The following is a 24,726-nucleotide window of genomic DNA, read 5'->3' on the forward strand; positions in this document are numbered from 1 at the left end:
AATAAAGTGCCTTTTGGTCTGATACCCCGATCACTGATTTCATGCTCCAAAAAACGTGACATGAGCAGTGCTTTTTTTGCAAAAGAAAGAGTGCCAGTGTCCAAACATCTGCGCAGAAGCCTCAGACAGAATGATTAAATGTGCACTGAATACAAAGGATGCCAACCTTGAATCCACCCAAGGTTTCTTTAATCCCCTACCCGACACCACCTGTAACCTTGCCCCTTTATCTAACTCCTTTAGGCTCCAACTTTCTCCCTTTGTGGTGGTATTTCCTTCTTTGTCTTCCTCTGTCTTTCTGCTCTGTGTGTTTTACCTCTCTTGCTGATGGGGAATGTCTGAAGTGGAAAAATAAGTGCATTTCCCCAAAAATAAGTGCTGGTGACCCCACAGGCGACTAATTAAGCACTGGACTTGAGATTGTGAAAATGTGCATTTTTAATACTCTACTGTTAATCCATGATCCAATACTAAGTTATTTTTACAGTTTACTATTGTGTTCAGTCCCATTTATGCCCATGACCAGAATGTCATCCTATACTACAAACAACAACACAACTTCAACTAAAACTACAACTTCATCCCTTTGAACATACGCAGCATCTCATTTAGCTTGGGCAGTGGAAGCAGGTTGATAAGGATGTTATTATTCAGGGCACAGAGATAGGTGAAAAGCCTGATTTTGCCATTAGCTTTGAGCACTATGAGCAAGGGAGCCAACCATTCAGGTGACTCAACTGGCTCAATTATTCCTGCTTCAACCAACCGTAACAATTCTTTGGATACTTCATTTTAAGTAGCATATATGCTTTCATAACCTTATGAACTTTGGTAACAGTATTTTCTTTTAATACATTGTTGTGCTCAAAATTATTAAGCAATCCTACTTCTCCATTAACTTACTTAGGAAATGTATCCAACATACTTTTTCCAGTTGTTTCAGAATCATGTAAAATTAGGACTTGTTTCTTACTATTGGGAACAATGTGTAAATTCCTCTGATTAAACCATCCTACGACTGAAGGACCCTTCCTTGTAATGCACATCTTGCCGAAGGAATTCCTGTTCTTAAACCTGACTTTTCCATATTTCTTCACTTTAATTTTACACACGCGTGCAAAATGTCCTACCTTACCTCAAACAGTACAATCTTAAAGCTGAACAACTTTTTCTAGATAACTGATGGTTTGTGGCATCACAATGATAACATAAAAAATCCTTATATTTTCCCTTGGTTGTTTCTCTGATTTCTCTTTCTTGTTATTGTTTGTGGGGCAATGATCACAGTCTACTTAGGCCATCACCTCCTATTCCAGAGTTCCTCTGCTTTCTTTACAGGCTTAGCACACCTTTCTGATAACTTTGCTTTCATTACAATGACCTTCACATCTTTTATATCTGCAGCACCATTCAGCCATAACTGTATCTGGATTACAGGATTACGCATGTGCATGATGACTTGATCATGGAACAACTCTTCTTGCAGAGCACCAAACCTGCAATCTTATGCCAATATCCTTAAAGCTGTGGCAAATTCATCAACTGCTTCATTTGTTTTCTTGAATTCTGTGAAAGTACCTACATCCTGTAATGCCAAATGCATAGTTTAGATGAAAAACATGTATTGTGTTGTGTCAATGCCTCTGTAGATCAATTTCAATACCCTAACACCACTCCCTAAGTTGACTGATTGTATATTTGTAAATCCTCTGGACTCAAGGAATGTAATAATAAACCTTTTTTCCTTTCCGGCAATAAGGTCCCACTAAAGTAAACGGTAGAAATGTAATTCAGGAAATGCTCATTCTATTGTATCCAAGGCAAAGGGGAGTCGCCAAGAACAAACAGAAATTCCTTTAAAGTATTGCCAGTTACTGCTGTGTTTGCCATGGCGACAGTAGATCAGGCCTTAGGTACATGGAACACTCTTATCCCTTCTTCATCACTGTAAAATTATCTGCACAAGTTTGCAATGTACAGAGTATTTGTAAACATAAAACGTTCCGGTATACCTTGCAACTACGAGTCAAGCAGGATGCAGTACAAATGTAAAAGCAGAACAGCAAAAATTGTCTGGTTGAATAAAGTCTCATCTTTAATAGCATAAGCAATACCTTAAATTTGCTGATTAATCTTAGTATGCTGAGGGACTTCTTCATAAAAAACCCAGCGTTATGTGGAACAATAAACTGCATCTCGATCCTTAATAGGCAGAGTGCATGCATGGACAATCACATTGATGGTCAATCCAAGATGGCATAGAGCAAAAAATGGAAGGTATAAACCTTCTGCTCTGACATTCCAGTGTATATCTGTCTCTTTCTTCCCTTTTAATTTATAACATTCCACCCTCAGTGGGTGGAGTGTTCTAGGAGCCTTATAGCTCTTCTGCCTCAGGCTACAGCAGTTGTTGAAGCACCTTTCCCTCGTTATGAGCATCTCCTTTGAGATAGACCCTCATCTGTGTCTCTGGCTTATAACTCGGGTTCAGGGACTTTAACAACTGCCACCCCTTGGCAACAGGCTATAATGGTTGGTCAATCATGGGTTTCAAATACCTATTGAATGTCTAATGAAAGTTTTTGCTTGTATGAAATGGTAGGACGTTTTCCAGTGTTTTGGAGCAAGTGGGGAGATTTTCTTCTCACTGTGATCCAATCTAGAAATTTTGCCTGGTAAAAGCAGTACAATTGTTAGAGAATGCAGGAGTTTGATAGATTGAAAGGACTGAGTGGAATATGTTTATGTGGAAGCCACCTGGTTACCTGTTCTAAAAGAGATTTGTGCACCATGGAGAAACCGTGAAATTTAGTTAGGTATTCTTTCTTGAGCTACTGAAGTGACTTCTGTGTGAAGGAGAATGACATGTACTTTCAAATGGCAGTTGTTGAAATATCTCTTAAATAATGCTATCCAAAGTGGCTCCTAACAGCACGTATTTTAATTGAAGATGAATGAAGTGGATCATCCTCAAGAGGTCAGATAAATGGAAATACATGTAGGATATGTAGGATTCACATAAAGTACCATTTAACTTTTACCCAGAACTATAAATTGATTAAGGAAACCAGAAAGCACTCCTCAATTCAGCATCCTGTTGGAACTAAACATAGTAATTTCATTTTTGGTTTTATTAGGTAGAAGCAACCTTTTGGTAGCCACTTCCCAACAGTTCAAAAAGAAGCTCTGAGTTTGTTGCTGACCAGATGCTTCATCAAACTTTACTACCAGCTATTTTTAATTTGCATAAACTTGATATTGAAGGGTGAGACCGAGGACAAGATAAAGATCTAATGGATATGTCACAGCTAGGAGAGTGAGTGGGAGACCGTCGGTACAAAATAACCTTCAATGTTAGGTATCATAGCCTAATCATGCAGGTGGATTGTGGCCATCCACTTGGAAAAAAATGTTCAAACCAGTATCTAGCCTACCTATTTACCCCATCTAATGGTTCAAGCTAATTGAGCAATACTAGATGGTCAACCATGTTAAAGACTTCAGGAAAATTCAAAACAAACAAGGTGGCAATACTCCAATGTCTTTGAAAAGCAACAAGTTGTTTTTAATGTTCCACAAGGCACTAGCAATCTCCTGTGCAAAACACACCATTGGCAGAGTCCGACCTGCTCCTCATGGGAATTAAGATATGCTTTCAGTTGTGATATTCAAAAGGCAACCCCATACCCCTAGGGAAACCTGAAACAACCAAAGTGAAATATTTTACATTTCTAGTTTATATTTTAATATTTGGGTTGAGTGTGCTAGGATCTCTGAGCCCTGATTCGCCAATGTATTACCTAATCACGTGAGCCCAAGAGCAAAAGGGGGACTTTGATGTATTTAGAGTGTACAGAGGGAATGTAGTTTGTATTCCTACATACAAAAGTTTTAAATCAGTAATTACAAAAATGTCTGAGAGACAAAATACAAGTGCATCAAAAAAGTACTTAATTTATTAATTGGGCACGTATGAAGAAGCTCTGGTCGTCACAATAAGCTGTCATGATTGCAAAATCCAATACAGTGAATGAGTGATAACTGGTTTATCATTTTGGTTCCTTAGATATGGCTGCTTGGAAACATCATGCTTACAGATACATCATCCAGCTCTGTTCTATAATATTTTTTTTTAAAGATGTCTTGTTTTTTTTTTGTTTTTTTTTAAAACCTTTATTCAGTAAATCCAGAACACAGCTATTCAGCCGACAGCCCGGAGGTTCGGCAGCTTAAGTTAAGCAACACAGAAAAGCGTTTGCACTGCACTGAAAGGAGAATCAGAAAAGGTTCAGTTTTAAATAAACACAAACACAAACCAAACACTAGCAAGGCGATAAGCTTCGAATGCACATGATGGGTGCCCATCAGGGGGAGCTAGTCCCATTTCGTCCACCAGAAACAACGCTATAATGAGAGGAGGAAGGGGGAAAGCGGAGACTCATAAAAGGCAATCAGTCATCAACAATAAATACATAGCCGGAAAGAATGTCAAGGGGAAAGTTGCTCCTCAGGCGGATCCGGATCAGGGGGCAGACATATGTCCCCCCTGTAGTGGTTCCATCGCCCCCATACTGCATGCCATTTCCGCGGGCGCCCTCTAGCACAATACACTGTCTTTCCCTGAGCATGCTCCAATCCATATTTTCCTTCCACGCTGCCAGCGCAGGAGGCCCAGCAGAGCCCCACAGGCGCGCGATGTCCCGCTTAGCCACCATGTTCCCCAGGGTCACCCACTGAGTCTGTGCGTCATCAAGATCGGTAGGACCCCAGACGTTCATGAGACAACACCGCGCCTCCGGCTGCATGACAATGCCCGTCACCTCCCCCATCACTGCATGAACTTGCCTCCAAAATTCCACGATCACGCCGCATTCCCAGATGATATGTAAGAAGGTACCCACCATGCCGCAGCCTCGCTTACATAAACCCTCCTCAGAGAAACCCATACGGACCAACCTAGGACCTGTCACGTAGACTCGATGGAGTATTTTAGGCTGCACCAGCCGCAGACGCGAAGGAATCGCAACCTCCCTAGGAGAAGAAACTGCATATTGCCAATCTTCGTCATCCAGTTCGAGGCCATCCCTAGTCCATTGATCCCGCAACCCCCGAAGAAGGTCTGCCCGGACATTAATCAGCTTCTTATAGATGAGAGAGATCACGCTCTCCGGCATATGGCCATCCAGAATTCTGTCCTCCAACGGAGAGGACGCAGGCACCTTCTCACCTTCCACGAGGACCGACCGCAAGGCGTGACGCACCTGGGCATAGCGGAAAAACTCAGTGCTCCCCAGCTCATACTCCTTCTGCAGCTCCTCAAAGGACTTCACCCTGCCCTGAGCCAGCAAGTCTCCGACCCTGGAGATACCGATCAAATCCCATTTCTCGAACCCTTTTGCATGCCAAAGCTTCCCCAGGATATCAGAATCAAACAACGGGGTAGCGAGGGTAAGCCTGCCCCCCCAACCCAGGGAGTCCGTCGCCAACTTCCACACCCGCACCGCCACCCCAGTGGGCCCCGTAAGGGACGAGTCCAACGACTTCGAGTACAAAGCCCTGTGGTAATTACCGCCACGCAGTAACCACCGATCCATGGCATAGCCGGGGCTCAACGCCGAGCCATAGACACCATGATTAATCGCACACAACTGGGTGGCCCAGTAGTATCTTCGAATGTCCGGAAGCGCAATACCACCGTCGTACCACGGGAGCGTCAGCTTAGCGATCGCTATGCGCGGCCGCCCGTCCCACAATAGTGAACGCTGGAGGCTCTCGACCTCTCGAAAGTAACTAGTTGGGACCCACTCAAGGGTATTCTGCAAGGCATAGAGGAAACGGGGAAGAGACATCATTTTAAACAACGCGGCGCGCCCGAGGAGGGAGAGCGGCAACCGCCACCAGCCCGCCACATCCCGCCGCCGGAGCGCCAGGGGGGGGAGCAGATTCTTCTCATATCGCAAGATGGAGTCAGTGGAGATGTAAATCCCTAGATACCGGAAGCCCTGCTGGGCGATCTGAATCGAACAGTTTCGGGGGACAGGCGGAACATCGCCACACAAAACATACAGATATGACTTTCCCCAATTGATAACAAGGCCCGAGTTCCTACCAAAAGAAGTCAAGACGTCGCAAACCACTATGAGAGACTTCTGGGGCGAGGCAAGGTATAATAGGATATCGTCGGCGTAAAGTGAGATACGGTCCTCGTGGTCGGGCGACCATCGAAGCCCACGTATACTCGGATGCCATCGTATCCACGCCGCCAGCGGTTCAAGAGCAAGGGCGAACAACAAAGGCGACAGGGGGCAACCCTGCCGGGTGCCCCTCCCAAGCTTGAACGGCCTGGACGCCCTCCCGTTTACCACAACACTAGCAAGGGGATCCTCGTAAAGCAACCTCACCCAGTCCACAAAACCAGGCCCGAAGCCGAGCTTGGCTAGCACAGCCCACAGGTATGCCCACTCCACCGTATCAAACGCCATCGTGGCGTCAAGAGACGCCACAATAGCCGGCTCCCGCAACGTGCCCGCCCTAGCAATCACCCCATGGAGACGCCTAAGGTTTAATGCAGTGTTACGATGCGGGATGAAGCCCGATTGGTCCGGGTGGATCAAATCCTCAAGCACCCGGACCAAGCGGTTCGCCAGGATCTTAGCAAGGATTTTCGGCTCAGCGTTAAGAAGCGATATCGGCCGATAGGAACTACACTTGTCCCGAGGCTTACCGTCCTTATGTATCACCACTATGGTTGCCAGTCGTTGATCAAGCGGCAAAGACCCATTCACCCGCGCCTCCACGAACATGGCGCGCAGGTGAGGAGCGACCTTATACGGACAAAGCTTATACAATTCAATAGGCAAACCATTCGGACCGGAGGCCTTACCCGAGTTCAAGGCCCGAATAGCACCCGCTACTTCATCAACCGTTATATCACCATCTAGGTCGTCCCTATCTACGTCAGAGAGGCAGGGCAGAGCAATATCACGCAAAAGGTCACACGAGTCCGCAGTCGGCCTATCCGAAACCGATTATACTACGCGGAAATAATCCGAGAAACGCTGGACTATACCTTCGGGGTCAGTAACAACCTTTCCCTCCTCCATCGTTAACTCCGGCACCACTCTATTGACCCGCTCTTTTTTGTCCAACCAAGTTAGCAGTTTCCCGGCCTTATCCCCAACATCATATAGGCGGCCCTGCTGCTCCCTGCAAAGGGTCTTGGCAGCATTCTCCGCCAGATCCCTGTACTCCGATTGCTTCAAACTCAGATTATGCAGAGTGTCCGCTGTAACCTCCTCCTCCAGGGTTACCTCTAAAGCCGCGATCTCATCCTCGATCTGTATCACCTCGGCGTCTTTCCATCGCTTGGCGGCCACCACCAATGAGAGGGCCTCCCCTCTCAATACGGTCTTAAACGCCTCCCACAGAGACACCGCTGAATCAACCGAATCCTGATTGTCCTGAAAATAGTGATCAACTGCCTTCAGCAATGCCCTGCGCGTCTTGGGGTCACGGAAGTACCAGGGGTTAATGGGAGCCACCCTACCTCCTCCTACCCGGCCAATGTCGAAACGGACCCACACCGGCGAGTGGTCAGATATGCCACGTGCCATATGCCTAGCCTCAGAAACTAGCAAGGCATGCGCAGCCAGGGTGAGCAAGTAATCAATCCGGGAGAGACTACCATGCGCCCCGGAGTGAAAGGTATACTGACTCTGGGTGGGGTGCCGGAGTCGCCAGCAGTCCACCAAACCAAAAGTGTCTATGAAGTCAGGAAGCCACTTCTGGGCCCCCCGGTATCCCTGGGCGGGTGCCTATCGAGCAGCCCAGAACCAACAGCATTGAAGTCTCCCCCCACCACTAGCAGCCCCTCAGGGAGTTCCAGCAAGGCCCTGCCCAGATCGGCAAACGTGGAGGCCTGCAGGGCCGGAGGAACGTACACAGAAACCAATACCAACGTTCTACCCTCCCATCTCCCCGCCACAGCTACGAACCGCCCCCTATCGTCAACAATGGTGGAGTCAACCTCGAGTGGCAGCGAGGCTCGAACAAGTATGCCCGCCCCCCTGGAGCCCGATGAAAAGCCAGAGTGGGCAATGAATTTGTAACCCTTTCTATTAAGTGCATAACACATATTCCCTATAAGATGTGTCTCCTGCAATAGGGCAACATCAGGCGAGGTCCGCTTCAGGAATTGTAAGACGATCCCTCTCTTAATACCATCACCCAAGCCATTAACATTCCAGCTAATAATATTTAGGCCCCTACCCCCCATCCCCAAACACCAAGAGACCTCCACCCCCCCGAAAAGCCACCACCAAACCAACCTGACAACCATTACTACGCTTTGCAAGAAAAACCCCCCCAACAACCACCCCAACATCCCAAATCCTCCCCCCTCCCTGCACCCCTGCGTCAGCTTACAAAGCCCCCCCAACTTGCAGTGTGCCTGTCGCCCTATCCAAAACAAATCTACAAAAAGAACCCCGAGGGAGGAAAGAGCTCCGAACGGCCCTCCGCCACCCCCCCCATTACTGCAGTTAGCCACAAGTCATTGTCCGGGGCAAAATCAAAACAACCTGACACCCGGGGCATCACTCTTGCTTAGCCCGGCCACTGTCCACTCCCGTGACACAGTCCCCGCCGGTCCGTCTCCGTGGCAGAGCGTCCAACCAATCTCCGGCCATTTCAGGCGAGTCGAAGAAGAAAGTCCGATCCTCATACACCACACGCAGTCTGGCAGGGAAGAGCATAGCATACTTCAAATCCATCTCCCTAAGGCGTCTATTAACCCCCAGGAAACACTGCCTTTGCTTCTGCACCATCTGGGTGAAGTCAGGATAGAAGCTCACAGAGGCATTCTGAAACGGAACCTGGCCCGTCACCCGCGACGCTTGCAGGATAGCGTCCCGATCTCGAAAATGGAAGATCTGGGCGACAATCGGTCTCGGGGGAGCTCCCGCCTTAGGCCTCCCGCCAGGCACCCTGTGAGCCCGTTCTACGGCAAAAAACTTTCCAAGGCCCTTAGGCGCAAGATGGTTCACCACCAAGTCTTCAACGAGTAGGTCCACTGAGCGCTCTTCCGAGGATTCCGGGACTCCAGTAATGCGCACATTGTTGCGCTTGGCACGACCTTCAAATTCCTCCAGCCGCCGGGCGGAGAGGTCACTAGCAGTCCGCAGCTTCACTACCTCCGCCTGCAGTCCCAAAATATCATCCGCAAGGCCAGTAGTCTTGAGGTCCAGGGACTTGACCCGCTCATTGGTTTTGGCCAAATCCGCGCGTATCAAGTTAACATTGACCAAAATCGTGTCCACTTTTTGTGCCAAGGCATCAAACTGTCGCCCGATCGATGTTTGCATCCCCTCAATAGCCCCCATGACATCCTGCAACGACAGCTCCGAGGTCGGGGACGAGTCAGCTTTCTGTACTTCCAGTGACTGTCCCGATCCACCAGGCGACCCCTTCTGCTGGGCATATCGATCCATATTGTTGGATTAGGTATAGCCTCCCCGCCTGGTAGCCTTGAACTTCGGCTTGTCAGCCTCTGCTTTGGCCGACATTGCAGACTCGACGTAGGCAATTACGGAGAGACGTCCCTCACCCAGCTAAATGAGGCAGGCCGGACCGTCACTCAACGACCAGGGTCGGGCGCAAGTCCTCCAGATGTCCGTGGATCCTCAGGAAGCACTCTCAGGCCGTAGCCAACAAAGGGCGAGAAAGTGAAAGTGAAAGTGCGGTGGTCTCCATCCGCCCGTTCACACCCCACAGGCCTGCTGTTGTTCAATTAGTGGCCGGGCATCTTGCCAACTCGAGCTCCCGGCATCCCGGAGGTAGGCCGCAATCTACCGTCGTCCACAACTCCGGTCCCCGGCGGGCGATTTTAGCCCGGGCAGCGTCAATCGCCCCCACGATGACTCATCTGCAGGATACCGTGCATAAGAAACAGGATAAAGAACAGGATAGGTGACGGAGGGCGTGAGGGTCTCGGGAGCTCAAAGCTCACGCAGCCATCTTGGTCAAGCGCTAGGCTCCTCCCCCAAGATGTCTTGTTTTATCTCAAGGCAATTCATCTCCACACATATCTCACATGTGTAATCAAGGAGCCAGAATTTACAAATTACCATATGGGGAAGGTTCATCATGAATATTTAAATGATCCCTAAGGGAACATGAAAAAATAACCTGAAAAATAAACTTTGAACAATTGAGAAGGGAACTATTTTACAGAATGGCTAACATGCATTTCCAATGTGCTCAAATTTCTTACTCAGCCTCTATTGCTTACTGATGTTATTATAGAATCTGTTAGAATTTAAATAAAGAACATGTGTGTGAGTTACATGGAAATATGCATGTTATCCATAAAAGACAACTCAAAACAATCACTTATTGTGTTTGAGTTCAGAAGACATTTGATTCTGAATCACTTATAGAAAACCTGAGCTATCTCTACTTTGAATGTAGGCAGCACAAAATCCAACTTTGGGTATAATAGGATGGGTCGCTTAGCTTTGCCAAGGTATGAAGAAATATTAAGAAATACCTCAAATGAAGATTTTCAACTGTAAGCTTAAAAGTACTTAAAAGATGAATGCTACTCCCTACAGAAATCAGAATTGAGGTGTACAGATTACTAGAAAGTCTCTGCTTTTAAGAATTGATAAAAGAGAAAAAAGGAGATTACTAATGTAGCGCTATTCATACACACACTCCCATTGCGAATGAAAAGACAACACACTGAAGATATAACAAACAACTTTTATGTTGACAAGAAAGGTGTATGGAAGTCAACTGAAAATTACTGGTCTGCATGAAAATCTTAGAGTTAGTAAAGGTGCCTGCAGAATGGCACTTTAAACAATTACAGAAAAACAAACACTTTGAGACTGTTGCCTTTTATGTTGGTACATCAACGTCAGGATCATTTCGTAAGGAGCAGTATTACCTAATATGTACAAGAAAAGGTAACCCTTATTTTGAAGCATATAGTGTCTCCTTTCAAAAATTGCACCTCCAAGTCATTTGCCCCAAGGAGACCGCTGATAGACATTTATATTTGAAATAAGACAGAATACTGGAACGAGGCAAAACAATAAGAATGTTAAATCCTGAATATTTCCAAATGAATCATCGTCATGCAACGTTGCCCGATTTAAAAAAGAACTACATTGTTGTAATGAGATGCAAACAACTCTGTGTTGAAACAAAAAAATGTAAATAAAGTTACAGAGAGTCTCACTGTAGAATCCATCAATGCTGTACCTCTTGGACCCAATAGGACTGTTATGGCTAAGAAATTGTTTTGTTACAACTTTTCCAATATTGGTTTTAGCTGGGGCTGTGTTGAAAGGTGGTTTTAAAGAGCTGGATCCAAACAAAGGCTTAGTGAGGGTTTGATGATCCCCTTGAGGGTGTGCATACTGATTGTTTGTATTATGCATCAACAGCAGAGATTACATTTCCGAAGGGGGTGCAAATGATATTTTGGGATTTGTCAAAGGACCTCGTTAAAGTTGCAAAAATATAGTAAATTTCCTGGGTTGAACAAATATCAAAGTAAGACTGAAAGCATAACACAAGTGTTCTCTTCTGAAACATAATTAAAGTAAAATAACGTGTTTGAAGGGTTTTCTTAAGAAAAGTTTTATTACGTTTGTTAGTTGCATTCTGTAACGTACAAGAGCCCATGCCCATTATCTCAAAGTGGATGGCTTGGGAGCCATTTTCAATGGTGATTTTCAAAAATTGCCCCAAGAAGAAAAGTTTGTGATGATTTACTCACAAAAGTAAATGTTGCATACTAAATTCGAAAGTGCGTAAGTTTCAGAGTGACCTCCATTGGGGGGTTTAGAATCATGCACACCTGCTTCGAAAGATGTTCTTGTTCTGTTCAAAGGAAGATTGGGTAGTGACCTTGAGTATGAATGAATGAATATGCTATTTATAAAGCGCAGAAGCTGTGAGTGGACGTCCCGGAGCTCTCCTAGCCCCATTGCTCTCAACTGGAGATAATTGCCAATCATTTCCTGTAGGCGAAAGTTAGGCCCGGCTATTGACAACTAAGCTACCCTTCCAATGCTGTTCCTCCCTGTGGACAGTGATCTAGCTGACAACTGATTCAGCTCTGCCACAAGAAACACTGCACAACCCAATGTGCATAAGCATAGATATGACAAATGAAACATGTCCAGGGGTTTGAGGGAATTATAGAAACCATTGTTCTTCCCCTCCAGACAATGCACATGTGGTGTGGAACAATATTCATAAGAGTGACTAATTTTGCCTTTCTTTCAGGATCACTGCAAAAAAGTTGTGGCCTAGAGCACTGAGTGCACATGGCTGCCAAGTGACCCATTCAGCCAATCCTGGCTATTGACAAACTCGCACTTTGCTTGCAATTTTGAAATTATGCTAATGCTGGAAAAAGTATGATCACAAATTCCAGATTGCAAAGTGCCATTGGATGAAAAAAGAGTGACTAATGAAGTCTCATAGGACATCGTGCTTTAGTGAGCTTTGTAGCTACCTAAGAAAATAATGAAACTATTTTAATTATGGATGCATTTAACTAGGAAGCAATCAGTTAATTTTTTTAGTAAAAAATTGAAGATGGGAAGAATGGTGGCAACATTATCTCTTATTGATAGTCCAGCATGATTTAAATATCTGATTTGTCACCCTCTCTTAAAGCTGAGCTCCAGCTTCTTCTCAGTTTCCCCAGTGGGGTAAAACTAAATTATGGGCCCCCCTGCAGAATGTGATTAAAGGCCCTTGAGTCACTTATATCTTAGAGATATTAATCGACTCTGGCTGAATAGGGGGCTCCTTTGAAGTGTCATGGGCCCAGTGTAGGGTTGGGACACCCCTGCGATGCAGGCACTGCAGTTTCCTACGTTACATGCCCAAGTTTCCCTTTTCCCCCCGTGGCACCCTTTCTTCATCATTTACTCACAAAAAGCAGAGAAAACTGTTTAAGGAAATTCAAATAAATGAAAAGGAGGAAAGCAAAGACTACATTACCTCCTTGCCCCTCTTCCTCTGACAGTCTTTGCGTATGAGTTATCGCCGTTCATGCAGAACCCAATTACCAAACTTGACTTTTCCTTCCCAAGCCAAGATGGCCCTCCCTACCCCTCAGTACAAATACATCACATCCTGGCAAGGACTTCCCGTTTCTTTTTTCTGCAGCTGATTGTCACCTTGTCTTTAGGCATGTGTATTTTATTTTCAAATTTTTCAATTTTCAATCATACCTGCTTAAGCGGTTTATGACGTATTTTTGTGTTCATGGCCGTTTGCTGGGCATATGGGATCACAGAGGATGTCTGTGGTGTGCTGGGCAGCCTTTGGCAGCTTCAGGATATCGCTGAGCCTTTTATATTTATTTCTTATTGCCAAATCTTTTGTTCCCCAATACTGCTGAACAGGGGTGTGTGGCACAAGTGTAGGGACAAGCTGTTTTTTTTGGAAGCGGTAGGCGTCTGCCTGATTCCAAGATGGCGCCTCCAGGGTTCGGCCCGTAGAATCCTAGTACTTAACCCTGGACCTTTGTGTAGGTCATGGCACGCACTGCAGCGAGGGGGGCACTGCCTGAGATACCAGCTGGCTTATCAGGAAAGTTTCTTCTTGTGCCGGTCTGGTTCCTGTGTTTGGGGTCGCCTCACTGGTGTTTTGCCATTTATCCATTGCTGGCGTCAGTGTGACTGGAGTCTGATTTTCCATCTCCAGCCTGCTCCTTTGGCTGTACCAATTACCCTATTATGAGTGATTTGGAGGAGACCCCTGTGGTGACTAAGCCATCTTCGGGGATTGGTTGTTGTGTCCCCTGATCTTCAAGCCATTATCGCTGCAGTTGTGGAAGCTGCATTTCGTGCACGGGAAGGGACTCATCCAGTTAAGGTCCCTCGGATGGATCCCTCAGTCAAGGGGAATGAGGATGAAGTTATGGGCTATTTTGTGTAGGGCATAGATCTGGCAGAAATTCTACAGCATGTTCGGAATAATTTAGACTTTACAGATGCTGCTCCCATTCCAGCTGAGTATGACTTCTTTTCTCAGTATCATACTCTTTGCCTTTGCTGACTCAATTTATCGTGTGCTTACTAATGAATGGTGGGATGTTGAGAAGAGATTGTTTCCCCACTTCTTTACGGAAATGTTATCCGTTGGATACCTTTGGGGAGGAGTTTCCGTCCTCAGTGAAGATTGATGACATTGTGGCTGGGCTATCCTCTCAAGGGGCAGTGGTGACAGAGGATGCTATGCCTTCTGCTACTGTGGACAAGGAGGTGGAGGCGCTGTGAAATGCACCTACGCGATTGCAAACTTTGCTGTCCGTGTGAATGCCTTCACCACTTACGCTATTCAGTCCCTCCAGAAGGACTTTCATTCTTTGGTTGAAAAGTAGCAGGACGGTGTAGATTTTTTAGCTCTTTGACTTTGATGTACCAGGAGGTGCAGTTTCTCTCGGATGTCACTTTTGACAATTTCTGTGCATCTGTGGCAGCTTTTAGTGCAACTATCACAGTTCATCGCAACAACTAGATGCATTCTTGGAAGGCCAATGTTGCTCATAAGGCAGTCTTTCTGAAACTGCCTTTTAAGGGGTCAAAGGTTTTTGGCAGTGACTTGGAAGAGATGATAAAAAAATCGGCAGAGAACAGGAAACTATTTACTTCAGTTTGCACAGTCAACAGGGGCAGGGTTTTGGATTCAAAAGGGGTTGCCCCTTGGGGGTTACGCTTCGCAACACCAGGCTTTTTGAGCCAGGGGTCGTGGTTGGGGTGACCTTCATGCTGACAAATCCTGGTAATCTGCTGTTGCTTCCTCTCCTGACCCTCCCAATGCATGACTGCTCCAGGTTCCATCCAATGGGAGGTCGTCTTCAAAACATTTGGACTCGTACCATTTCATCTGCCTGGGCCATCCAAGTGATCGCAGAAGGATACAGAATACATTTCAGCGACACTCCTCCTCACCATTTTCTCAAGGCTTCTGATCCTTGTTCTCCAGCAAAGTTGCCTGCTCTGCTCCAGGGGATTCAGTTGCTGCTCCACAAGAGGGTTGTTCCATGGTTATTATTCCCTACTTTTCCCAGTGCAGAAGGCGTCAGGGGAGGTCTGCCCTGTGCTCGACTTAAAGGGGGTCAATCAGTACATCCTTCATGAAGCCTTCAAAAAGGAGTCTCTTCAGCTGATTCTGCCTCTCTTGAGGAAGGGCGAGTTCCTGACTTCCATTGATCTCCTAGATGCCTACCTCCATGTCCCGGTGCATCGGTCTCAGCAGCAGTTCCTCCGGTTAGCTATCCACGGCCACCACTACTAGTTCCGGATGCTGCCCTTTGGGCTAGCATCAGTACCAAGGGTGTTCACCAAGCTCTTGGCTTCTTTGGTGGTTATTTTGCATTCAGAAGGTATCCAGCTTTTTCCATATCTGGATAACAGGATGAATGCCTCTTGTTTTTTTACCAAGGCACAGACGGTGGTTCGCAGGCTGACCACACTGTTGCAGGACTATGGCTTCTTAATCAACTGGTAGAAGTCCCAGGTCCAGCCTTCCCAAGATCTCCTCTTCATCAGGGCATGCTTCAAGATGGACATAGTAGAGGTTGTAGTGTCAGAAGAATGCTGTGTTAGTCTCCACTCTTATTGGTCCTCTCTCCTTCACCCATCTGCAAGGACATGGGTTCTCAGTCAGGGGTAGCTGTCATTACATTGGTACTGGATCCTTGAGGGAGTTTTCACCTGTATCCCCTTGTTCCCTATCTCCCGTGGTATTGGAACCTGTTGTCTTGGTTCCAGTGACTCCTCAGATCCGCAGGGATCTCCAGTGGTGGTTGGACCCCACTCATCTGAGCAAGGGTTTTTCTTTGGTTCCTCTGTCTGTTTTGGTTCTCATCACCATTGATGGGGGAGGGGTTAAAGGGCCACTCTCAGGGATTCTGCAGCTCAAGGGAGATAGAATCAGATGGAGGCCCTTCAGTCTTTGAATTGGAAGGAGCTGGAGACTGTCTTGAAGGTCTTTTTGTTTTTTCGGCCCCTGTGGTTTGGTGCTTCAGTGTGTGTGCAGACGGACAATCAGATAGTTCACTCATCTTTGAACCGGCAAAGCAATATGTGTCCGTGTTCCTGGAGGATTTGCCTTTTGGCCTAATCTCATCTCCTGTCTCTGTCAGCAGTCGACCTAGGGGTAAGGAGAATGGGCCTGCCGATGCCCTGAGGTTTCCGTCCTCTGTGATGATGTGTCTGGATCTGGGGATCTTTCAGTCCATTCTTTGTCAGTTTGGTCACCCTTGGCAGGATTTGTTTGCCATGGAGGAGAATGCCCTTCTGTCCCACTTGTGTTGTCTGGTTCCATCCTCAAGGGCATGGGCAGTGGATGCTCTGGCTGTTCCCTGGCCCAGGGGTCTCCTTTATTGTTTTCCACCCATCTCTCTTCTCCATCGGGTGGTTCAGAAGGTGGTGCAGGACCAGTTGGGAATTCTGTGGATTGCCCCAGCTTGGACCAGGCACCCTTGGTTCCCTTGTATTCTCCGTTTGACTGTCAGGCCCCATTGGGTGTTGACAAGCCATCCATCCCCAATGCATCACCTGCTGCTTTCACTGGACAGTCTTCGCAGATTGAGGCTTGCGGTCTGGCACTTGAGAGGCAGTCCTTCTTAGAACAGGGGTGTTCTGCGGATGTTGCTGCGCTGATCCAGCTTCAGGCTTATGGTTGTCAATGGAGTAATTTTTCTGTCTGGTGTCAGGAGAAGGGGTTGTCTTCTTCCTCTTGTTATCCTATGGCTGTGTTGGAGTTCCTTTGGGATGGTTTACAGCTGAGATTGGCTGTATCTACCCTCCATAGTCAGTGGGCAGCTGTTCAGGTCTTTTGTGGGGCTGGTGTTTTGTCTCTGGCCCCTCTGGCAGCTTGTTTGCTGTGGAGTCGTTCTCTTCGGCGTCCTGTTGTGCATTCCCTGGTCCCACTTTGGGACTTGCCTCTGGTTTTGCAGGGTGCACCATTTGAGCCTTTGTAGTCCACAGACTTTAAGTTTCTTACTGCCATGGATGTTCTTTCTGGGGGCCATTTTCTCTGGGAGATGGGCTGTGGAGATTGGGGCCGCGTTATTCTCCCTTTCTTCCTTTTTTTCTGGACAAAGTGGTGCTTTGTCAAGTCCAGCCTTTCTCCCTAAGGTGGTGTTTTTTTTCATTTTGATTCTGACATTGTTTTGCCTAACTTCTATCCTTCTCATGTGTCTGACGGGAAGGTGTGTTTGCATTCCCTGGATGCACATTGTGCTCTTTCTATTTATTTGCAAGGCACTGTGGTGTTCAACAAGTCAGATGCCTTGTTTTTCTCCCATTGTCTAGGTCTGGTAAGGAGGGATTTCAAACCTTCTCTCTCTACCATGTCCCATTGGATTAAGCTGGCTATTTCTCATTCCTATTTCTTGGCTGGTGAATCTGTCCCAGAGTCTTTCCTAGATAGGTCTATTAGGGTGTTTCTGCTTCCTGGTGTCGTTTGAAGGGGCATAGATTCGAGACATTTATTTTGCTGCCACTTGGGCTCTGCTCCAGATGTTCATGACCCATTACCATTTACAGTTGGGTGGGGATGTATCTTCAGATTTTGGTAGTGCTGAGTTCTGTGGTTTCTGCTGCAGTGTGAGCTTTCGGGTCATTTGTATCCTTTGTTTCTTCATTAAATTTGCCTGTTTTGTTTACTCCTGGTGTGGTTTGTTTCTAAATCAATGTTTGGCTTGGGTATATGCTCCTACATAAGGACTGTGAGAGAAAGACGGATGAGGAGGTAATGCCCAGTTACTTAATTGGTAATATTCAATATTCCTAGTCCATATCTTCCATCACAGTTCTGAGTTCCCACCCACCTCTCCCTTTTTGTTCCACTGATTTCTATCTGTTCTTGACTATTTCAGGACGTCCTTCCCAGGATGTGATGTATCTGTACTTAAAGGGAAGGGGGGCCATCTTGGATTGGGAAGGAAAAGACAAAATTTGGTAAATAGGTTCTGCATGAATGGAGATAACTCATACGTAAGGACTGTGACAAAGTGGACATGGTTTCAGACTACTGAACATTAATGGTAAATACCCAGGCAGTACATTGTCAAATTTAAAGTAGTCCCACAATAAAACATGAATAACTTTTTTTTCTAAATGAGGAAGGAACTGTTTTAAATGCGTGCCTGCTTTCAGAATTGTATCTTTGTTTTAAGTAATTCTTCACAAACGGAGACTGGCCTCTGCAACGAAAAGCAGACAGTTTCACTGAAGTCCAGCTGACAGCAATAGCAGCACGGGAGCTAGTGAACATGCTGGAGCGCCTCAAACATTGTCTGTTGGGTGCATGTGCTCCCAGGGCAGAACACTGAAACATCAGTAATCTACAGTGATCTACAGTACAGGATAATTGTATGCTTGTAATGCATCCATTTTTCCTCACCCGCATGGCATTAGTGTAGACAAAGATCCCTGGGTTACACAAAGCCGGAACCTACTGCTTCCATAGCTGCCAAGGTTTTGGATTGCCATGTGTGACATTTTCATAATTACAGTGTAATTATGATTACAATTTCAACTACTATGAGTGACACTTACTCGCGAGCTGAATCAAGCAATGAAAATGAGGGAAACATATCAATATCAGAAATTACACCCATTTGAGCAACGAGAAACACTAAGAAGAACTCAAAACTGCTGTAAAGCACCAGAAATGGAAGAACAATGACTGGAGACAGATTGTGTGGCTGCAGTTCTCAGTAAGAAGAGGGTAGGCAGGCACTGCAGCTGCTCAGAAGATGATCTCATTGATCTGATCATTCATGACTGTGCACTAGCCTAAAAAGCACATTTTATGACATAGCATAGCAGGTGCAACTATGAGATTATACCGTCCATAGCTGCCAAGTTCTCAAAATGCTTATGTATGACATTTCCATGGTTGCAGTGAGCTCATGAATGACATTCAACAACAAAATGCGTGACACCAAGAGTGACACTTACCCGCAAGTAAAAGGAAGCAATGCCATGCATAGAAAGAGATATATAATTACACTCTTTTCAGTAATTAGAAACTCTACAAAGATCTTGAAACTGCTGCAAAATGCCTGATATTGAAGATTATGAACTCTATATGATAACTGCCATGAATTCAGGAGAAAATGTGTTCTGCATTTACTACAGTGTACTAGTCAAACCTCCCATCAGGTACGCAGAAAGAGGGAAAGTGACAGATATACCACCCAGTCATTAAGGTTACCACTTGGCTGGTATTCTCAGGTCATTACAAGTAAAATAATAGAATTCAATATTTCATACCCCTTGACCTATAATCTCAGAAAAGGCATTAATGGCTATTATGTTTCTCTAGGAAAGATGGCAGGCAGTCATCCCTGACATACAGACATACCTCAGGCAGGTGTATGCGGCTCCCTGCGGGGCAGGGGGACTGGACTACCACAACTGTCAGTGGTGCTGTGCTCTCATGCCAGCAGAGGTGGGTGAGCCAACAAATTAGGAGGGGCAGCTGAGCCAGAGTTGAGCCAGAGCTCAGCTCTGGGTCAAGTGCCTGTGTATGAGCTGAGCCCTGACATTTTTGGCATGCAAACCTACAAACATCATTTAAACATTTGAAAAAATGGTCTTTGAAATTCAGAAAAGTGTACTTCTTGTAGATGCGTGCTGAAACATTTCATCTTATTACACCAGGTCACCTGTCATTTGAACCGTACATATGACCTAAAATCTTATTATATAAATGAGGCAACAGTGTAGGCTATCCGATCAAACATAAGAGAGCGTTTTGTACAACGCGCATCTGAAATCACGTGTTTGTAGGTTTTTCATACATGATCATGATCACAAAAGGTGGCTCAGAGAAATAAAACACTTTCGTCAAACAGTCACTTCCTCACATCCAAGTTGAATGCTTTCACTTTAATCTCATTGACATTTGAAAATAGTGCATAAGTGACAGGCAAAATGCACATTTTTGGGATGCCTAGTGCACGAAATTGTCCAAGGTTAAACATAGCTGCCACAGACTACATTTCACTTTTACTTTTCTGCAGTTGAAACAGTGGAGCCTTGCTAGGGAAAAGGGAGCGCTTCATTACTAATACAAACTGCATTACATGTTTATTTGACAGCGGCCCACCCACATGCACAAGTAACAGTGCTCATTTAAGCAGGCAGAACTCTCCTCTTCAAGAGCCGTGGGACAATGCTGGTCTGTGTGGGTGACAGTCCAGAGCCGGGTCTGTGTCCCGACATCGGAACAGGCTTATCATCAGATGGCACATGAGTGCGCTGCCCACTCAGGGTTTCATTTAAATATCCAAAACAGGCATATCCACTGAATGGGGCCGATTCACAGAACTAACTTAAGACAATATCCTAAACTTACGACTTTTGGTATTCACAGAAGTTAGAATTTTGTCTTAAGTTTGTCTTAAGACAAACTTAAGACAGACTTAAGACAAAATCCTAACTTAAGTCTGTCTTAACTCTGTCTTAAGCCTGTCTTATGTTTGTCTTAAGTCTGTCTTAAGTCTGTCTTAAGTCTGTCTTAAGTCTGTCTTAAGTCTGTCTTAAGTTTGTCTTAAGTTTAAGACAAACTTAGGACAAAATCCTAAATTCTGTGAATACCAAAAGTAGTACGTTTAGGATTTTGTCTTAAGTTAGTTCTGTGAATCGGGCCCTCCGCCCCTTTATCGCCGAGCCCATCACTCAATTCATGAATCACCCACAGTTCCAAGTCAGCAAATACTGTGAAAAACACGTGAGTATATTTAGCAATAAATGCACTCGAAACCTTGCTCACACTTCTGGCCCTACAACATTTCTAAGTGATGACTTCGCATACTACAGAACTAAAACCAACAGATCTGAAAAGAACCGCACTGAGCTCTCCAAACAGCATGTACAATAACAACACCATCTTGAGTTCACTATTATACCTCACACCCATTGGTGATAAACGACGGACTTCATTCAACTAGGATCTTGCAAAGTGCACTCGTCATCACAAATCCAGTTATCAACATGGTGGCCATATTGACGAAACATATCACTATCACACGTGGTTTTAAGATCATACTACTCAGCATCATATAACTATTGTCTAAGCAAAAATGCATGATGTTTCATGCCAGTGAGGTGATGCGGGAAAATGCAATAAAATGCTTTGGCCTAACGCGTGATGCGTGGCACTTGACAGCGAGGTTTCCATTAACACCTTTTTGTCATTAAGAAGCGGCAACACATAAGAAGTGAAATAAGAAGCTTTTGATTGCTCGAAGGTCAGTCCTTACCTGCCAGACCAGGTGCTCCTTCCTGGCTGTTGAAGAGGAGAGATAGACACTCAGCACAATCGTGTGAGACGAAGAGGTTAATACACTGGCTATTATTGCGTCTCTCATGTTGAATGGCAGCATGGTGTATACCACGAAAATAATGAAGAGGAAAAACGACACCTGCAAAAAAAAACAGAAGAAAAAGTTTGAGAATAAAAAACACATAAATTCAACAAGTATTCAGAAACTTATCAGCACGCTTGGCAAGCCGACATTATGGCTGCTCTATCATTTGTGACTGACTGCAGTTTTTCATCGGAAGTGTGGCCAAGGCGTACATTTTTTATTAGAGAGGCTTTTCAAGGACACGATTACATCTAAATGCTAGTCTCACAGACGTCCTTCTCTTCCAGCTGAGCGCAAAGGTACCTGTAACCACACACATTTTTAGATAAGAAATCATTATCATGACTTCTGAAACTAAAAAATCAGAACCCACATTACGCCTTCAAAGGAACATTTGAGATTCAGCTAGAGAATGAAATCTACTTTTAATACTGACGTTAAATAAAACGTACTAAAGACAATAACAATAATTATACTTGAAATACCTATTTGTGTGAAATGATGAAGTCGTTGGTTTAAGATTACAGGCTTAAACTGGCTACACATTCGAGCCATGCCTGCTCAGAATATGCCCCATAAACAGCGAAGAATAAACAACATTCTCCGGTGCTGACATTTTAAGGTCAGGCTTCTAGGTACTTCATGTTACTAACAAATTCATGTCCTGACCTGTTTATGTACGAACTGTGCACCACAGTTCCTCATATAAAATGTACATTGTAATGAACTTGCGCATGCCTCCTTTTCCCATGACCACATGGAATAAATAGTGTGCTTGAAAAGTGGGTCAATGAAGGCTGCTGCCGGAAGAGCAGGCAAGAGGGACTTCAAGGCAGTGGAAACAGATGGCTCCTCTGCTGCCACATGCACAGCCAATCACTGGGCTGGCATTACAGCTGTGCACACTATTTGCTCTTGACTTGCTGTTTCCGAAGAACTCTTTGGATGACATTAGGCGAAGCGAAATACAAATAAGAATCAACTCTGCTTGCGTTAGAACGGTTTTATTGCAAAGATCTTCCTCTTTTTAACACACATGATGTTCATACAGCATAGCACGGGCACCTAGTGCCCAATTCACATCGATTTTTGCTGTGGCTTACTCTTGTAGTATCCCTGAACAGGATCAGACTTGGATATAAGGCAGTCAGTCAGTGCCGGAAAGGCTGGTCTGACCGGTCAATGTTGTGGCCGGTTTTCTGACTGTGGACCTGTTTTGGGGTCTGTTGGGTTGGTTTTTACAGTTGATTTCCCCGATATTAAGACACACTGTGACAATCACAAATGCATGCTGTTAGAAGGTGGTTTTGACCATCGCAGCCACCCGGACTTTTCGCTTTTTGAACACCTAATTGTGGAGCTTTTACTGTGGGAGAGCCTCATAAGAAGGGCCGGACTGGTAAGCGAAACGGGCCTGGCAAACTGGTCGACTGGCCCTCTGGAGGTGGGGATGGAGGTTACGGCTGCGCTGTTTGTTAGGGCCGGTTTCGGCCGATTTTGTTACAGGATGCCGATATTGTGGCCCCAGGTAACAAAAACAGCCCCCACCCTGGCGGCCCACCGGGGAAACCCCCGGTGCCCGCTACGGCCAGTCAGGCCCCTGCTCATAAGTTGGGACTCACCCACAGTGAACTCAAGATGAAAGAGACTGCATGTGGATTTTACCGGTGTCACCCTGGTGAGAGTAGGCCACTGCGATGCAGCCAGAGTAAGGGGCACCGGGCTAGAATCATGCAGACACATGTGTACATGTGTGAGCACACGTGTAAGGGCTGCGCTGGGGAGATTCCTGGCATGCGCATCGAAGGAGCAGCTACAAAGTGAATGGTGTCGCAAGACTTATGCAGAACTGGGTGGAGACATGGAATAGGCTTTTATACAATGGCAAGAAACATGTATGGGAAAGTCAGTGTGCTTTACTGTTTTCACTGAAAGACCATGTAATTATTCCCCTATTGGGATAGGGACCGTTTGGGATACTTTCACTTCACTAGGGCCTAACAATTGCAGACATGCACTAAAGTCCACTGTAACTTAGGTGAGAAGAAGTATTCTGAAGGGTCCAAAGTCATATCTGTACTGCTTTTGGGTCATCCAGAAATGTAATATTCCTCTGAGTCAGCTCATAACCAGAACCTGGCTGGGGCTGCCTCTGCCAGGCTGGATTAATGACCTTCCTTCCCAAGCTGTAGCATCAGAGGCCTAGCCCTTCAGGATAAGCATTCCAAGGGCGAAGTCCTCCTCTCCAAGAAGAGAAGATGGGTGGAGCTACAGGTAAATCCATCAGCAGCTGTCACCTGGTGTCAGGCAAGGAGCTGCTCTGGAGAGAAGGCAGCAAGGGGGGATGGGGCTTTTCAGAGACCATGTGGCATGAGACCCCTGGACAACGCCATTTTGAACAAACCCAGAGGCCTGGGCAGGAAGGAGGGAGCAGGGGCAGAGAAGTGATGTGACGCTGTTTGATAGGGCAAACAGAGACTTCCTGCCAGCCCCCTCCAAATTCTTTAAAAGAGTTTGCAGAGGAAGAGGAGCTCTCTCTGGGGTGGGGTCTGCTGAGGAAGACTGGTGCTGGAGCCTGGCACCATGGGCAGCTGGAAGGAAGAATCTCCAGACTGGCCCAGGACCCTGACTTGTGCCCCAAGGGGAGACCAGGACCAGTGAGCAGAAGCCTGGGCCTCTGCGCAAGGAGAAGAGAGGCCCAGGAAGAGAGCCAGGTGAAAGGCTGGTACAGGGAGCCAGTGAAGACCACTCCCTGCTGAATTCACCCTCCTGTAGATTGAGAGGGCGAAAAAGTTAAGTCGGGGAGCACGATGCCTGACTGAAGTGCCAGGAGCCCACCCTGGCCCCCGATGAAACTGGAGGAGTGGGGGCATGCCATCAAGCATACACCCCCTCACTCATGAAATAAGTCAGGGAGCAGCGTCGCGCTCCCCGTAAAGCCTTTCCTGGGTCCCGGGACCCGAAAATCAGGAGGCGTAGGCGGACAGCGTGAATGTTACTCTAGGGGACCAGGGATCCCAAACTCCTGGCCCCCGGTGTGGTGCTGGAAGGAGGGGGGGAGTGTTGCTGCACTCCCCTCAGCGGCGGGAAGGAGGAGGGAGTGCCGTCGTACTCCCCCGAGGCCACGCTGGGCCAGCAGCAGTCTCGGTGTCTGACTGCCAGAGCGGGCAGACCAGAATGGATGCGCTGGGTCCCGCAGCCGCACACAAGGATGCCGGCCAGGCGGGGAGCCGGCAGGAGTGGCTGGGGGTGGGGTCCCCGGGCCACACAGAACGCACCTGGCAGCACAGGGTCCGGGTGGGACC

At 46.3% G+C, this 24,726-nt stretch overlaps 1 protein-coding gene across 1 annotated transcript in view; it reads right to left on the reverse strand.

Annotated features, from left to right (window-relative positions):
* ADCY2 (adenylate cyclase 2) overlaps positions 1–24,726 on the reverse strand; it is a 3,557,286-nt gene that overhangs the window by 2,668,471 nt on the left and 864,089 nt on the right. The window contains exon 3 of the mRNA XM_085606100.1: positions 21,314–21,475. Coding sequence (XP_085462226.1) covers positions 21,314–21,475 — 162 coding nt within the window. The remainder of the gene's footprint in view (positions 1–21,313; positions 21,476–24,726) is intronic.

Source organism: Triturus cristatus, chromosome 5_1 (genome assembly GCF_964204655.1).
Source record: "Triturus cristatus chromosome 5_1, aTriCri1.1, whole genome shotgun sequence".
Taxonomy (NCBI): domain Eukaryota; kingdom Metazoa; phylum Chordata; class Amphibia; order Caudata; family Salamandridae; genus Triturus; species Triturus cristatus.